Source organism: Sardina pilchardus, chromosome 17 (genome assembly GCF_963854185.1).
Source record: "Sardina pilchardus chromosome 17, fSarPil1.1, whole genome shotgun sequence".
NCBI classification, from domain to species: domain Eukaryota; kingdom Metazoa; phylum Chordata; class Actinopteri; order Clupeiformes; family Clupeidae; genus Sardina; species Sardina pilchardus.
Window position 1 is genome coordinate 19102888 of NC_085010.1, and position 17500 is coordinate 19120387.

At 45.4% G+C, this 17500-nt stretch overlaps 2 protein-coding genes across 8 annotated transcripts in view; one reads left to right on the top strand and one right to left on the bottom strand.

Annotated features, from left to right (window-relative positions):
• fam117ba (family with sequence similarity 117 member Ba) overlaps positions 1-2941 on the bottom strand; it is a 12669-nt gene extending 9728 nt beyond the window's left edge. Inside the window, exons 1-4 of one of the 6 annotated variants that reach the window (XM_062518589.1) lie at positions 2334-2941; positions 1844-1939; positions 1459-1535; positions 119-247 (exon numbers count right to left, since the gene is read on the bottom strand). In XM_062518589.1, coding sequence (XP_062374573.1) covers positions 119-247; positions 1459-1497 — 168 coding nt within the window. In that variant the 5' untranslated portion in view covers positions 1498-1535; positions 1844-1939; positions 2334-2941. The other 5 variants (XM_062518588.1, XM_062518590.1, XM_062518586.1 and 2 more) reach the window with 5 other exon arrangements.
• Positions 2942-4081: 1140 nt separating this feature from the next.
• Positions 4082-17500, top strand: part of bmpr2a (bone morphogenetic protein receptor, type II a (serine/threonine kinase)) — a 33622-nt gene continuing 20203 nt past the window's right edge. For both annotated transcript variants that reach the window (XM_062518582.1, XM_062518583.1), the window contains exons 1-3: positions 4082-5187; positions 13342-13524; positions 15611-15778. In XM_062518582.1, the coding sequence (XP_062374566.1) occupies positions 5103-5187; positions 13342-13524; positions 15611-15778 (436 nt within the window). In that variant the 5' untranslated portion in view covers positions 4082-5102. The remainder of the gene's footprint in view (positions 5188-13341; positions 13525-15610; positions 15779-17500) is intronic.

Below are 17500 nucleotides of genomic sequence, written 5' to 3' on the forward strand. Positions count from 1 at the left end.
CCACATATTGACACAAACAAACACACACACACACACACACACAAAACATACACACACGTGCATACATATCAAACACACACATACTCAAGCACACACACAGAGACATGCCTACACTCACCTGGGTGGCCTTGTCCCTCATGCAGGGGGCGGGGTGGAACGGGTTGCTGTGCGGAGGCCAGTTCCCTGATAGGCCAGGGCCAGTGAGGTGGGTGGGGTCTGGGGATCGGTTGATCTTACAGTGCTGCAGCTGAGGGAGGAGTTCCAGCAAAGGGGAAGAGATGAAACCAGGAAATAAACAGGTGCACATCAATCACTACAGTTCAAGATGGCTCACGGAATGAAGGAAACGATAAAAACAGAGATTAAGATGAGGTGGTGGGACAGGGACAGGGAGGGGAAATGAGAAAAACGAAAATGACCAAATTTCACAAATGCCTACAATATTCACCAATTACAACTCAAATCTGATAAAAAAAGACCAATGATATTGGCAGACACAAACGCATGCACATACACAGGACCAGAGGACTTAGGAGCTCGACACAATATGCTGACAGACATCCAGACAGATACTATCCGTCTGATTACCGCTTACATGTTTTAATACTAATCCAAGTCTAAACTACTAATCTAAATCTAATAGACGGTGGATTATCATGATGCTTATAACAATTATTATGACAACATACTTTAGCAAAAACATCAACAATACACATTACTATTATTTTTTGTTTTAATGATTATCATTATTATCATTATTATCATTATTAATATTAATAATAATATTAGTAGTAGTAACAGTATTAGTAGTAGCAGTAAAGGAGTAATAGTTGTAGTAGTAGCACTAGTAATAGTAATAGTAGTAGTAGCGGTAACAACAGAGGTATTAGTATTAGTAGAAGTAGTACGGTAGAAGTAGTAGTAGTAGTAGCAACAGTCGTAGTAATAGTAATAGAAGTAGTAGCAGTAGTGGTAGTAATAATAGTTAGTAATAGCAATAGCAATAGTAGCAGTATTAAAAGCGGTAGAAGTAATAGTCTAGTAGTAGCCTAATAATAGCACTAGTAGAAGTAGTCGTAGCTAGTACATAATCTTCAGCAGGGCAACTAGCTCACTTTTGGCCCTGACTTGAGAGGTCATGTTTACACTTTCCATCTGAAAGATGAAACGTCCATTACAGCCCAGTGGGGTTCACTCCAAACACATAGACTTTATTCAGAACCGTGGGCTGTTTAAGGACCACCTCGGTGTTGTGTTTCCCCAAACATCCTCTACTTCCCCGCTTCTCACACAGCCCTCTCTTTGCCTAACAATCTCGTTCAATCTCTTCTTTGCCATTTCCTCTCCTTTCGCTTGTTAATGAAAAGGCTTTCATTCTAGAGCCTTATCTCCGTTAAGCCACGGCTCATATTTCTGTGTACACATCTCTCTCTCGCTCGCTCTCTCTCACTCACTTACTCTCAGGAGAGAGGAGCAGATCACTGATCCAGTTTCCATTCAGTCTCACACAGAATGTGTTACAGGGGGGGGAGAACCTGTTTTGTATTCACATGGAAGACAAGACATGATGTTATGTGATGTGATGACACAGTCAGATGTCATATTTTAACACATCACTTGTTTATCATAGAGTCCCCTTGGTGCACACTTCCCCAACCCCAAGTTATCTGCTCACCCCAGATGCTCACCATGACAACCAGCCATACATACATTTTTTTTTGCCTGCAACACTGAATAACGTTACCCCCTACCCCCTATTCTGGTCAGCAGAAAAAAAATCACAGACTGGAAGAATTGATTATCAAGCACATATCAAGCACATGCATTACGCTAAATAATTCACCTGCATCATCACATATATTAATCCGGGGTCAGCGAGAAAGGGCCTTCGTCAAAAGATGTAGGCTGTGCTGCCTTGGCATGGCATCAATTAGCGAGACTAAAAAAAAAAAAGATGCAGAAAAACAATGGCCTCTCCGTATTTGCCAGCTGGGTGCCTACAGCTCCGTGCCACAAGCCTTGCTGCCTTCTAGCACCTGCTCCTTTCGAACGCCTGCACTATACCGCACCCATACACATGCAAAGATAACGGTAGGATCAGGTAAGGAAATAAAAAAAGGTGCAAAGTCCTCTTCACAAAAACGTTACTGCATATGATACACAAAACACCAGTGCAGTCATTTTGGCATACGAAAACCGTAATCTACTACATTAGGATAAGCCCATTTAACCATCTGTTGTCCGAAAATGGCGTGAATGTGTTTGTGTGTGCGTGCGTGTGTGTAGCCTATGTGTGTGTCAGTGAGTGTATATTGAAACATAGCCTAGCCTACCTTTCGAGACGGATGGAGGAAGCTATACCAGTGCGGAACCGAACATTATGCACACCAAAAGCGTGGACCCTTTTGGTCTGTCCAGGGTTTATGGATGCTGAATAAAGTGGAATGAATGCGCGGACTGTCGGCGGGGGGTGCAGGCGATGAATCGTGGTGGCAGATGGAGGGAAGGCAAAAACAAGCGGAAACTGGAAGAGAGGATGCGCGGCGGTTGCTATGGGCGTTGCTGTGATGAGGGGTGGGGGTGTACTATGCTGCGTCTTGATATTTGCGCCTTTTGCTCTCCTGTGTTTTTTCTTCTGCAGATGTGCGCGCGAATATGTTGATTAAAAACTCCTTGAAAAAATAATCCAGTCCCTCGTTTGGCGGAATACATAAACCGGGTGAGGCGAAAACTGAAATGTGTCAAATTAAATTGGTAGCCCTGGAAGGGGTGACACGTCTCTCCTCCCCACAATGACGTTGAACATGCAGTCAGCCAGCCCCTGTGGTCCGTTCCGGACCGGCGCGTGCCGTCGGATCGACGCTGCTGTTGCTGAGGCACTTGGTGCCATCTGTTTGTGCGAAGGAACGCACTGCAAGAGTTAGTTCACATGGAGGCGCTGTTACACAGTGAAATAATTTCCTCTCAAAACCCATTTAAACACATGATGTTTTCATGAAAACTATTAGACATCTCTTATCAAATATTTCACAAGAATTCTTGCTGACTCTTTGAGGAAACCTCTAAAACAACGGACTGTATTCCGATGTACAACTAGGGCCTAACTCTGAAAGTTAATTCGCCTGAAAATATTTGATGATACAGAAAACAATTGACCCTTCCAGAGCCACGCCCTAAAACCGCCACAGGCCAATCGTGGCTTAGCAACCCGTAACTAGGCAAGCAAGGCCTGGCAAGCTTTCGAGTTTTTGCCATGTTAACCTATGGAGACTGCATAGCCTGTGGGCCATTAAGGGCATTTATTTGGATGTGTGGTGCCCCCAAACACGTGAAATCACGGTGAAATAACATGTTGAACTATAAAGACATGATATAGTTTGAAATACGGATTTTTCTAACTTTAAATTTTGCATATTGCGTGATATTTCCATAACCGCGAGATACGTTTCACGATGGCGGCAAAAAGTTCTTAACAGACATTCAACGAGACGTATGTATAGCCCGTCAGCAATTCTGTCTAAAATAATACCTATTTGAAGTACCAATCATGTTATGTTGTCAAATATTGACGTTATGGAAGTATAGCTTAAAACGTTATGCTAGTTTTGTCCCCCGCCCGTTTCATTCGTACAAGCCTGGAGGAACCATTGAAAACAACGCGTACCTTCGACTTTTGCTTGAATAACTCATGAACGGTTTTGTTCAGAGCTGAAAATGCAACTGTAGTTGACAGAGGACAGATGTAGCTCGATAGTGACCAAATATGAGCTTTCAGTGTGGTGCGATGTCTTTGTAAATTACATTTGTTTAAAAAATCCCGTGTCTCCTCCATTGTAATAGACGGGCAAGGTGCGAAAGTTTGACAGGCGTAGCAACAGTAACTATGGAGGGCGGGACTTCTGGAAGGGTCAATTGGTTGGAATATTCTTGTGTTGTTTTTCTGTTTACAGCTTTATTAAATAAACCCTGCTTGTATGGCCAATGTCTCCCGTTGGGGGGCGCTTTAGTCCGTGAAACGTTTCACCCACCGACCCCACGTCGAACAATCGAATCTTGGGAGACAATCTGAGGACGACGACGAGGCGTTTCCAGCTGTCTAGTCTCGACCACGACACGGTCACTTCTAAAGCCCCTGTTTGTACAGAGACAGCAGACGGGACCCAGACAAAACATGCTCCTGTGATGAAAACCAACGCAGGGAACCATCCCATATTCCACACATAAGGGACTCTAGAAAATGGATTAACGTTAACAGCTCTACAGTGGATGACGACAAGCAAGATCTGAGACTTTTTTTTTTATTTTGTGTTGGTTGTGAGAGGAATAACATTGCTTTTTGCCTGACGTTAACAGCGTGAACTCGCCTGGAGGATTAAACCGAACGCAAGCGTAATTTGAGATATAATATACAGGCTTTTACTTAACGTTGGATTTCAGTTTTTCAAATGACTTGGTTAACTTAACTGAATTACTTACTTACAAGCTAGCACAACCAGATGTACTTTTGAAGTAACGTTAACGTTAGCTAGCTAGCGTTAGGTATAGTTGGCTAATGTTAACGTTGGAGAGAACGCGAAAAAGAAAGTTTCCTTGTCGTTTATACTGTTGGAAAATAGACTTATCTTCATCCTCAGTGTAGCCTTACCTCTCTTGCTGGACGTGGATATTTGGCCATGAGCTTTTGGAGAAAGATGAGTTTTATATTTGAAGGCCTCTTGGACGCATGTCAAATCCAAATTTCTATGGACTTGCTTAGTTAGCTGATGTTGGCTAATGATAAGTTAGTCCGACCAAAATACGCCGTTGTATAACATATCCTATTTTAGCCATGTATTCGGCATGTATGTGCATTCTGCTTTAAGTTGGAAATATTTGATCATAGACTATGCGGGACATTTTGTGTAATTGCAGTAACTAGCTGGTAGCAACACATCTTGCTAAATGATCTGCATTAGCTAGCTAGCTAGCAAGTAACGTTACAGAGCTATCTCGACGTTTTACGCACAGTTCAGTGATCACACCGGCTGGCGTGCAGACCGTGTTCTGTTGGGATAAGGACATTTTTTTACTGCTTTGAATCAAAATCACCACTTGGAGAAGACATGATGTGTGCTATGGCTGTGGTGGGCCGAATATCGATTCTTGCCACCGGACTTTGCGCCATGGTCCTCCTGAGCCCCGTTGCTGGTGAGTCAAAATCAGCCATCAGATAGCGCAAAATATACTATTTCTTTGTGATGCTAAGTATCTCCTGTAGCAGCCATTCGTGCAATTAAGTACAGTAGCTGTTTTAGTAACGTATGGTTTTGTGTGGCATCAATGATATGATTTTGTTTGACATTTGCCTTGATTTGTCGGTGTCAGTCAAAATGTGTACTGGTGACAGATGTCATGTAGTGTTTTTTTTCCTGTAGAAAAGAAAATAATGAAATAAAAAGTATATATTTATAGGAGACAGTGTTTGTTGAGAATATGTCTTGACAGTAGCTGACTACCGACCCCCTCCCTAGTATGTCTGTGTGCGGTTGTGTCTGTGTTTGTGTGTATTTGTGCGAAGGCCGAGCCTCTGGCACCAGCCACCGAGGTAAAGCCAGGCTTCTGTACAGCACAGAGATAAGATAAGGCCGTCTGAATGACACCGGGGGCACGGCAGAGTGCAAGAACAGGAAAGCACACACAGGAAGAGAGAGAGAGTGTGTGGGCTGACTGGTGATGGAAAAACGGGTAAAGGCTTTAATGGACAGGATAGAGGTGGTGAATGAGTGATTCTGCCAGTGCTGATGGTTGGCGTGCCTCCCACCTGTGTGTGTGTGTGTAGGAGCTGCAGACAGGTTGGTGAACGATCCGTTGGTGAATATGCAGATTAATGGCAAGCTTGTGTATGGTAACCCTGAGTCACTGCAATCTTAAACCTTGTAATAGAAAAGCCCTCAATCCTCAAAGCCACAGGGTGGTTCATTTAGGAGGTTTATCACTTACTTTGTATTAATGTTTGTCACACACACAGGGCCAACTTAGGCCTTCCCCTGGAATGGTATAAACCCCAGTTAAAAGGGCATAGCTGGTTTGAGGTTTGCTTGAACAGATATGACTGTAAGCTGGAAGGTTTTTATTTTCTAGTGGGGCAAATGATTGTACAAGAGCGTGTCTAGTTTTCAAGCCTTTTGAAATCACTGTCCCCGCACTCATCAAATCAGGAAAGTGAGCGAGGGACGTTGTGGTGGCAGTGGGCACAGATGTTTTTTGAGTCACACAAATATAGGGCACCTTTAAGTTTCAAGATCTGACATCAACCAGCTCAGTGACTCATGAAATCAGAACGATTATGTGCTGCAGGGATGTTGAGGTTTGCTTGAGGTTTGAGGACTACATTACTGTTTCAAATAAATGTATCTGAGAACGTGTCTGAGTCTCACAGACACGCAAATGAGTGGATGTGGTGGTGTCTGCTGCTGTCATTTCAGTCCTGTGACATCCTACACCTTGTCTGTATTTTTATGGGGTATGGACCTGGTGAACGATGTGAACACTGGTGATAACCACAGATAAGGCTGGAGACATGTATGTGCCTGTGTCTGTATAGTGATGTGTGAATTGAAGCAATTTGTGTCAAAACCAGATCTGAGTCATTAACTTGTAAAGATGTGCGTGTGTGTGTGTCGTCGTCAAGAGAACTCGTCGATCGGACCCTCTGATTTGGTGAGTCTACCAGGAACACAGAGCCCGGAGAGAACCTGATCCACGTTCCACACTGCAGTCTGACTGGAGTAGAGGGTGGGGTGGCGCCTTCAGAGAGCTGTCATTAGCATTCTTAAAAGGTTCTTTTTCTTTTTTTTCCCCCCCTGCGAACACCTCATAAGGAACAATGAGCAGACGTCAGATGAATGCCCGGTAGGCTCGTGGTTGACAAAAAGCATCCTGTAATCTCTCCCTCCTGTCGTGTCTCGAGCGCCCATCTACAGCAGAGCTGGCCGGATGGGAGTTTTTACTATTGGGCTATTGCTTGGGCCTTGCGGAAGCAGCTGAGGTTGCTATTGTTGATGGAAAGGAAAAAAGCACTGAATTGTGTCACTGGCTTGAATCTGCATTCGTAATCTCAGAGTCTGAAAGGAAATCCCATTCGTCTACACTAGAAAGTTGTGCGGTCTGTTTATGAATCGCCTCTGTGACCGTTAACCTTTTGTTACATGAATAATTTCGTCTGGCCAAAGTGAAAGAATTGGCCTATTTACAGTAACCTGTTTACTAAAAGACCCAGAGGCACACAGTTTTGGAGGATAAGAAATATTTTCAGCCCCCCTTTTGGGACACCTCTTGAAGTGCTATTATGCTTCGTCAGAACCTCTCAGATGAAACATTAGTTTGTTATCGTGCCCTCCGAAGTCACTTTTTCCCTCAGAATCAGCTCTTTGTGTAATAACCCTGTGGCTGATGGGGAGAGCTAGTGGAAACAAAGGTAGAGCTTCTGTGCCTATTCTAAGGATGCTTTTCTGACCTCTTGACCTGATGGCCTGTGCTTAGTGCGTCCCCTTCGGTTTTGTGAGGAATTCTTGCGGAATTATGGCCATTCCAAAATTAGGAGGTCTACCCCGGTGTTAGCGAAGTTAAGCCACTTAAGCCAGCCTATTAGCGTACAATGCTCACTTGCATTGTTGTGGTACTTGTATTGTATTTTTTCCCCCAGATTTTTTGTCTTTTAGTCTTGATTGCTCGCACTCGACTGTGCAAATGACCCATATCTGTCACCAGAACTAATGGACCTCTGGTCTAACAGGACCCCAGGCGCGCGTTTGCTGAAGTAACATCACGTGCATAAATGGCACGTGCGTGTTTGCATGAACAGCCATTTCTTTCGCAATATTAAGACAGAAGGCACTGGTTCATTGCTGCAGGGGCTGTTCAGTTTCGCCTGAATGGAAGTGTCATAGCCTACTTAACAGTCCACGGCTCCTGTTTAAAGTAGGCTATTGCACAAATTGAATGAATCTTAAACATTCATGTAAGTTCAAGAGAAAAAGGCGAAATCCAAGACACTCTTTTGCAAAGATATAAAAAGCCTTAAAAAAAAAAAAAATCTCTAATGGCTGTATTATGATCACATTTTTAAAAACATGTAAAACATGTGGAAGTAAGCTGAGTAGCAATCCACGTGTACAACCTTCAACAACCTTCTTCACCAAATAGCGCCTTCGACACATATCCTTGAGCTGCCAAGCACTTTGGCCTTTTTATTCTTCAATGTTCACTGTCAGAGACAGTCTAGCATGTGAAAATGTCAGATCTGATTGGAAAAAAATGTTGAGTTTGCACTCATAATGAATTAATGAATAAATATCAGTTCTGAACATGTCAGATCTGTTTCTTGGATTTACCACTTCCACCCTGTAATATGAATGGTGGTTCGCCTCCTTATGTGTTGGCTGGAATCTGCTGCAGACCCTGGCATGAGCATGAGCATGGCTCATTCCAGAACCCGATGAGACTCCTACTCTACTCTGAACTCTCACTTTTTGTCTCTCACGTAAAGGTATTTTTAAAAAAGCCTTTATTAAACTTGGCTATCCATTAAAAATATGCCAACATGCTTCAGCCGAAATCCATTTTTAATGGATAGCCAAGTTTAATAAAGGCTTTTTAAAAAATACCTTTTCAAGTGCCTCAGACTCACTACCAGATTGAAATTGGTTGGATCTCTAAACTGATGAGCACCGGAGCACTCAAGCAGCACTCCTGGATATACGAGTTTGTGGATCTCACTGTTTGTTGTTGCTGTTCTTGTTGTTTTTACTTCCTGTTTTTTTCCTTTCTGTTGACCATTTAAACAAATAAATAGAAGGAATATCCGGTTTCCTTTTCAAGCTTCCCACACCAAGCTAATGTTTTTGTATGTTTGTTTGTTTGTTTGTTTGTGTGTGTGTGTGTGTGTGTGTGTGTATGTGAGAGAAATTGTTAATGAGGAGACATTTCTCCCAGGTGTCTAGGAATGTCAATTGACGTCTTTGTGTCTGCTGGGTAGAACAGGATTACAGAAGTGGGTGTTTACGTTTGTGTGTCACCGCTTTGAATACTTGACAGTATGTGGGCGAATTTCTGTCTGGGATTGAACATGTGTGTGCGCGCGTGCGTGCGTGCGTGCGTGCGTGTGTGTGTGTGTGTGTGTGTGTCTGCGTACGCACACTTGGGAGTGAGAGACAATTACACCAACTTACGATGGAATTGCACACATGGCTGCTTGGTTGATTCAGATGTGTGACTACTATGTGGATTGTCCAGGTTTGGCCACAGTTAACATTAACAACCTGTGCTTAACTGAAAGCCGAAACTGGCACTGTGACTGTGTAGGAATTTTGTTGTTTTCGCTTTTATTATTACGTAGGTTATGTCTTTAGTTTTCACCTTTTTGAAGTTATAAAAAAGAACCCCTCCATTCACCCTCTTCAAACGAAACAGTAAATGTCCTCTCTCAATATATTGTGTTCAGCAGAAAGACATGAACAGATGGACAAATGGTTGGTCGGATGGCCAGATTAGGGGGGTAGAGAGTGCTTTGTTGGCTACTAGGGGGTAGTAGAGGGGGCGGAAAGGGGGGGGGGGGGGGTGTCAAATTTATTTTCGGATTGTCAGCAAATCCCTATTTTCAGGTCAGAAGAGATTGTAGAATGTTCTCTGTGTTGTCTGTTTATTTCTTTCTTTATTTGTTTGTTTGTGTACTGCAGGGGAAAATCGCAATGTTTTGCAAATTGTGTGCGATTTCGCCCTAATTATATGCGGATGTTGTGCCGATGACGCAGTGGTTGTCTTATCTGGCCGCGGTGGCGTAGGGGCGGTGCTCGGGGAGCGACCATGTTGAACGAGGGAGCCAGTGAGCGCGCTCAGGAGGGGAAGCAGCACTGGAGGCTCTTTGATCTATGGCGGTGATGTCACTCGGCCTCGTCCCAAAGCCTGCTGGTCACAAGAGCAGCCAAGCCCTCCCTGAACAAGAGAGACCATGCCAGGGCCGAAAAATTAGCACCCTGCGCAGAGCCAGCTTTGTGTGTGTGTGTGTGTGTGTGTGTGTGTGTGTGTATTGAGTATTTAATGGAGGACTCTGCAGTCCTGAATCTGTTGTGTGACAGTGTGTGTGTGTGTGTGTGTGTGTGTGTGTGAGTGTGTGTGTGTGTGTGTTTCCTCCTGCCAAACCTTAGACCAGAGTCATTGCTTGTTTGTTTATGGAAGCATATGAATTCTTTGAGGGCGTGCTGTGCGTGTGTGCAGTGCGTGTGTGCTGTGCGTGTGTGCAGTGCGTGTGTGCTGTGCGTGTGTGCAGTGCGTGTGTGCTGTGCGTGTGTGCAGTGCGCGTCTGCGCATGCGTGTGCATGTGTTCAGTTATGGGAGGTTTAACTGGAAGTTTCAGAGCAACAAAGTTCTTTCAGATGACTAGGTTTAGATGCTCACTATCTTCTGAACTGTCTTGTCAGTGTTGGCTTCATGTTCTCCCCCCTCTTCTCATTCCATCCCTCTCTCCCTCCCTCCCTCCCTCCCTCTCTCTCTCTCTCTTTTTTTCTCTCTCTCTCTCTCCCTCTGCCTCTCTCTCTGTCCTCCTCATCACCCCTCTTCTCATTCCATCCCTCTCTCTCTCCCTCCCTCCCTCCCTCTCTCTCCCTCCCTCTCTCTCTCCCTCTGCATCTCTCTCTGTCTTCCTCATCGCCCCTCTTCTCATTCCATCCCTCTCTCTCTCTCTCCCTCCCTCCCTCCCTCCCTCTCTCTCTCTCTCTCTCTCTCTCTCTCTTTCTCTCTTTCTCCCTCTGCCTCTCTCTCTGTCTTCCTCATCGCCCTATCTGTGTACTGCATCAGCATGTTAAAATGCCCTCGGGGTGGCCGGCAGTTGGGCCGACTTGACCAGTGCCTCATTATCTTTATTTAACTCTCTCCAAGTGGCCCTCTGAGGTGTGTGTGTGTGTGTGTGTGTGTGTGTGTGTGTGTGTGTGTGTGTGTGTGTGTGTGTGTGTGTGTGTGTGTGTGTGTGTGTGTGTGTGTGTGTGTGTGTGTGTGTGTGTGTGTGTGTGTGTGTGTGTGTGTGTGTGTGTGTGTGTGTGTGTGTGTGTGTGTGTGTGTGTGTGTGTGTGTGTGTGTGTGTGTGTGTGTATGTGTGTATGTGTGTGTGTGTTAGAGAGAGAAAGAGAGTGATAGAGAGAAATATAGATAAACTGAAAGAGAAGGAAGCATTTCCTTTGGGTGTATACATGGAAAATGTGCCTGTATTTGTAGCGGTCCACTCGCTTTGGGTAGCCTAATTTGACACTTCTTGGCATATAATAGACCGATAGTATACAAGTTTGAAGTGAAGTGAAGGTTGTTATGAGCAGGGAAGGGAGAAGACACCCCATCCCAAAAGGAATCCACACATAGACACAAGACGAGCATGAGTAAATTGGAGATGTTTTAGCCACAGTAAACAGATTTTCTGTTTTGGGGCCAGAGACAGACTCAAGATTCAATTCCGTTCTAGTCAATTCAATTCAACGTTATTTATATCGTGCCGTTAACAATTGAAATTATCTCAACGCGCTTAACTGAGCCCCAAGCCTGAAACTCCCAGAGCGAGCGCTAAGGCGGTACTAGGCTATGTTGTGTTGCTACACCACAGACTACAGTATGCAGGAGTTGGACTGAGAGCCTGTGGCCTTGGTGTTCAGTTTTATAGTCTCTCTCTCTCTCTCTCTCTCTCTAGACTCTCTGAAACGTCCTTCATGTTTCTACATGTAAGCCCTGTTTGTACTGCAGGGCCCTCAGATGCTGAGAGCAGGGCTGTGTGCAGTTATTGATTTAAATTTGTTATTTTTGGCTGCCGGTGATTATGAAAAAGAAAACAGTATGAAAGCAGTGATTATTTTAGCAACATTCCATTTTGGGATGTTTTGGAAAGTCGCTATTAATAGACACGTTTATTTCAATTAAATTTCATTAATTCAGGACATTTCCAGAGTCACTGAGTAATCGTGATGAATAATCGTGATTTCATTATTGACCACAGTAATCGTGAAATACATGTGAAAGCACATATGAATGCACACACACACACACACACACACACACACCCGATTGCCATAATTGAGCTCTTGTTGCGAGTGTGTTGTTGTGTTTGTTTGCTGCCAGTGGGTGTTAGTGTGTTCACGGGTGGCTTGTTTCCCTCGACGATTTTTTGTGGACGTGCACGAGTAGCAAAGTGTGTTTGAATATTTTTGTGCGTCTCAACTCGCCGCAGTGTTTGGGGTGTAAACATCAGCAGGGAGAATCTTTCATCTCTTGAGACGCTAAGGATGATCATTTTGTTTTTTTTGGTTTGTTTTTCTTCTCTTTGTCTTCTCTCTTGCCCCCACTGCACCCTATAATTTTCTCTCTTTCCTTTTTCCCCTCCTCTTTTTTTTCCATTCTCACTTTCTTCTGCATCACTTCCTTTTATCTGTCGCTCCACTCCCTCTTTATTCACTTCTTTTTTACTGTCTCTTAACCGCTGTCTCCCTCCTTCTATTTGTTCTCTCTCTCACTCCCTCTCTCCTTTCCCTGTACAATACTTTCTATCCCCCTTTCATTTTTCTCTCTATCTTCCCCCTCTCTTTTCTCAACCATTTCTGTCTATATTGTCTCTCCCTCCGTCTCCGTTCCCATCATTCTCTCTTCCTTCTCTCTTTCTCTCTGTTCCCACCATTCTCTCTTCCCTCTCTCCTGCTCTCTGTCTCCTTGGCCTTTTCACCCTCCTCCCCACCTCCCTCCCAATCCTCCTCTCTGTCCATTATGGTAAATTAGTCAGGGCTGATACATACAAGGTTATCTATGGAGCAGGGGAGGTTGTGAAGTTGAACTCAAAGATGGCTGGCACATGTTTGTATTTTAATCAGATGATGTGATGCTTGTGACTGTAAATGATAAAATTGTGTGCACTTATCATGTGTATATTGTACAATAAACACAAGATCTACGTGTAATGTCATGTAATTAAGTCTTATATGTATAATGTGTACTGTTATGTGTCTCATGCTATAGTGATGTGGAGATATCAGGCACTGGTCTACTGTATGTAAGGAATATTAAACTCATAAAATCTCTCTCTCTATCTCTCTCTCTCTCTCTCTGCTTCTGTCCGTCCTTCTCTCTGTCCCCCTCCTCATCTGCAGCGGCTCAGAGTGATGTGTACTGTTACTTATGTGTCTCATGGTGTAGTGATGTGGAGATATCAGGCACTGGTCTATGTAAGGAATATTAAACTCATAAAATCTCTCTCTCTCTCTCTCTCTCTCTCTCTCTCTCTCTCTCTCTCTCTCTCTTGCCTGCTTCTCTGTCCCCCCTCCTCTCGGTCTGCAGCGGCTCAGAGCGAGGTGCGTGAGTGTGCGTTTGCGGACCGGCAGCAGGAGCTGGCGGGCAGCCTGGGCGTGGGCGCGGAGGGCCGGATTTTCCTGGAGAACTCCACCGTCCGCTGCAGCCCCGGCGTGCAGTGCTACGGCCTGTGGGAGAGGAAGCCCAACGGCGTACGGCTCATCAAGCAAGGTAGGTGCTCGTACACTACACACACACACACCTACAGTGCACACTAACACACACTCAGGTGCACATACAGTACACACACACCTACAGTGCACACTAACACACACTCAGGTGCACATACAGTACACACACACCTACAGTGCACACTAACACACACTCAGACACACTTGCGGCTGCAGTCGGACAGACACAAACCCAATGGCGTGCGTCTCCTCAAGCAAGGTAGGTGCTCGTACACTACACACACATACCTACAGTGCACACTAACACACACTCAGACACACTTGCAGCTGCAGTCAGACAGACAGACACACACTCGCTCTCTCACACACTAGAGGGATTTCTTGATTCTCAAAATCCTCGATTTGATTCATCATTGAGACCATCTCTGAGGAAACCATCTCTCTCCTGTCTCTGCCGAATTTGAATGCTCCTCAATGCTCCCAACACTCATTTTAATAACAATTTATTTTCGAGGCCTTTTAAGAAGGGGTTATGACCTTACAGTAAAATGAATTATTATTGGCATACTACACGTCTCCCCTGTACACATAACAATTTGTCAGAGCCGTGCCACTGGGGGAGGGGCCACTCATAAAGACTACTCCCCTTAACTATTGCGAATATAGATTTGGTTGCGACTTCTAAACAGGTTTTTTGAGTGCTACTTTGTTCATATTGGTCAAACTGCGAGTAAGGTGGCTGCTACCGCTCAGTCTAGTCTGCCAAAGAACCCAGCAAATGAGCCTCAGAAACAATATATTTAAACTCGCGATATTCAGACCGGCCCAAAGTGTTAACGGCCCGCTGGGAATCCTCCCGAAGCTCCCGATTAGCCACTCTGGGCCTGCGCTAGCATAATGAATGCGTGTTGCATAATGCTTGCACACAGATGCCGTTCTAGCTACCGTTTTCTTTCCGGTGTCATCATCGCGGGTAAAATTAAATCCAGAACGTTCCCTCTCATCAGGCTCGTGTGACGCTGGCACATCATCCTCCAATTTTGGGAATTCTGCCATCGTTATCTCTCCCACTCGCCATTTCTACACGCGACTCATAGCACTCCACACCACCTCCACTTTCACGTGAAAGGGAAACAACTGTCTGAGTTCAAATATGGGCCTGAGGATATGTTGTGCATGCCACGAACTGTCATTCATGAACCGTGCCACCCCAAACACACACACTTAACTACTATTACGACTATGGGGTTGCAACTAGCAGTCCACAAGCACACATACACACAAAGACGTGTAAGCATACGGGATATAAACTATATAAATATAGACACTCACAAATACACACAATAGTACAACCCCAAATATGAAAAGTTGTGTAAAATGCTCTCAAACCCATGTTTAGCAGCAAAAATGACATAGGCCCAATCCCAATGTCAGCCCTAAAGACTAGGACTAAGGACTCACAGACTTAATTGATCTCAGGTGCTAAGTGAGTGAGTGTGTGAGGCCACATGGGCTCAGATAGTTATTTTGGGATTGGGACAGCACTTCACAAGATCACATGTACCCTGGCGATGTTTACTAACAAAGACGTTGCTAACATTTGCACCATGCACGTGTGTGTCGTGCGTGCTGTTGTTTACCTTCATTTCCGGATTTTTCTATGATCTCCGCGGTAAAGGTCACAACACTTTGAACTGTGGGTAATTCCCTTAGGTTAAGTCTGCACCGATGCAGACTCACGGAAAGGGCTCGGTAAGTGTGTACTCAAACCGTCACGCCCATTGTAATTCGACATTGGGACAGCCCTAAGCCCTTACGAATTTCGCGAGAACGCGCACCAAAGTCCGTGAGTCCGTGAGTCCGGACATTGGGATAGGGCCATTGACAGCATATCTAATGATGAAAATGAATATTTTGACCATTTCATGGAAAATATATGTTCATTTTGAATTTGATGCACACACACACACACACACACACACACAAACACACACACACAGGCACTCACAGGCATCCACAGGCATACACGGCGATGCCTAGATATTGTGTGTTTAGACTAGTCCTCACAGTGCTGATCTCGTGTCTCGTCCCTCTCTCACACACACGCCTCTCCCTTCCCCCCGCAGGTTGCTGGACGCACCAGGACTGCGATGAGGACCGCTGCATGGTCACCACGGCGCCGACCTCCATGCAGAACGGCAGCTACCGCTTCTGCTGCTGCAACCGCGACATGTGCAACGTCAACTTCACCGAGGACTTCCCCGAGCCCACCACCGCCACCGTGCAGCCTTTCCGTGAGTGTGCGTGTGTGTGAGTGTGAGTGTGTGAGAGTGTATGAGTGTGTGTGTGAATGAGTGTGAGAGTGTGTGAGAGTGTGTGTGTGTGTGAGTGTGTGTGAGTGTGTGTGAGTGTGAGTGTGTGTGTGTGTGTGTGTGTGTGTGTGTGTGTGTGTGTGTGTGTGTGTGTGTGTGGACAGAGAGTGTGTGTTTATGTAGGGTAGCTTGATCTCAGTTGATATAGAACCGCTGTATTAGGAGGGCTCTAGATGAGAAAGGAGACTGCTGAAATGGAGCCTGTGCTGTTTGGGCTGAGCATACACTATGTGTGTTTAGCGTATCCGTATAAAATATTGAGGATGCAAATGGAGTCGGATGTTTGTGGCGGCGTGCTGTCGGGAGTGTTACGGACATCAAGCGGCGGAGCTCTCCTGGGTAACACGGGCGAGAGTGGGCAAGTATTGGTGGGCAGCGTCCCATTTGCACAGTAGCAGAGAGACGGAGTGTTCTGGGTACAGGTACCGAGGGGGGGGGGGGATTTAAGCAACACAAATGATGTGGAGTTGTTGTGCTGCGACCGACTCCGACGGATGCTCGGCTGCAGAGGACTGTGGTGAGGCTGTCATGGCATTCGCCCTTCAGCGGTGCACTTGGTGTGTCCTCTCAGTCTGCTTTTTTTGGGGGGGGAAGGGTGAAATAAAAGTGCAGAATATGAATATATCTCTGTCTGTTTCTCTCTCTTTTTCTCTCTTTCTCTCCTTCTCTCCCACGCTCTGCCGCTCCTCTCGTCTCCCTGAATGTGGCAGAGTTCAAAAGTATGACTAGCTGCGGAAGTGGGGGAGTGCGATGGAGAGGCTGCATGTTAGAGAGAGAGGGAGGGAGGGAGAGGGAGAGAGAGAGGAAGAGAGAGGGAGGGAGGGAGGGAGAGAGGGAGGGAGAAGCCTACTCACGTGTGCCCAGGCTCTGACTAACATTCAGTCAGCCTTGAGATCCGGGGAGCCTTCCAGCAAAACTGTCAGAGCAGTGGATGTAGACACACACACACACACACACACACACACACACACACACAAACAAACACACAAACGCATACACACACCACTTATATACGCACAGACAAACATACACTCTCATACAGGCATAGACACACATGCATGCCCACACACCGAGACACACATACACACTTACGCACACTCTCATGCACATTGCACACACAGATAAACACACATACAAACACGCACGTGCTGTTAACACTCTGAATCTGAAGAAGTAGAGATTCCCACTTCTCTGTGAGCTGCCGCCTTCAGAATCTCGACGCCCAGATTGTGTGTGTGTGTGTGTGTGTGTGTGTGTGTGTGTGTGTGTGTGGTCGACATAGAGGAAAAATGGGTCACGATACTCATTTTTTTCTTTGCTGATAAATTCCTTCAATGAGAACTTTTCTGCTCTCGTGTCCGAGCAGACGAGTGACCGGTGGTGGAAGAATAGCGTAGCTTCAGCCCCAAAGGATTAATGCCCTCCCTACTCTCCACCTCCCCTGGTTTTAGCCCCGGCGCCTAACAATAGGAAACACCCCCCTAATTAGGCCCTGGCACTGGAGTAGCTTAGCCTCAGCCTTTTCACACACACACACACACACACACACACACACACACACACACACACACACACACAGTCTTTTCATTCTCCTGTGTGTGTGTGTGTGTGTGTGTGTGTGTGTGTGTGTGTGTTTTTCCTTTT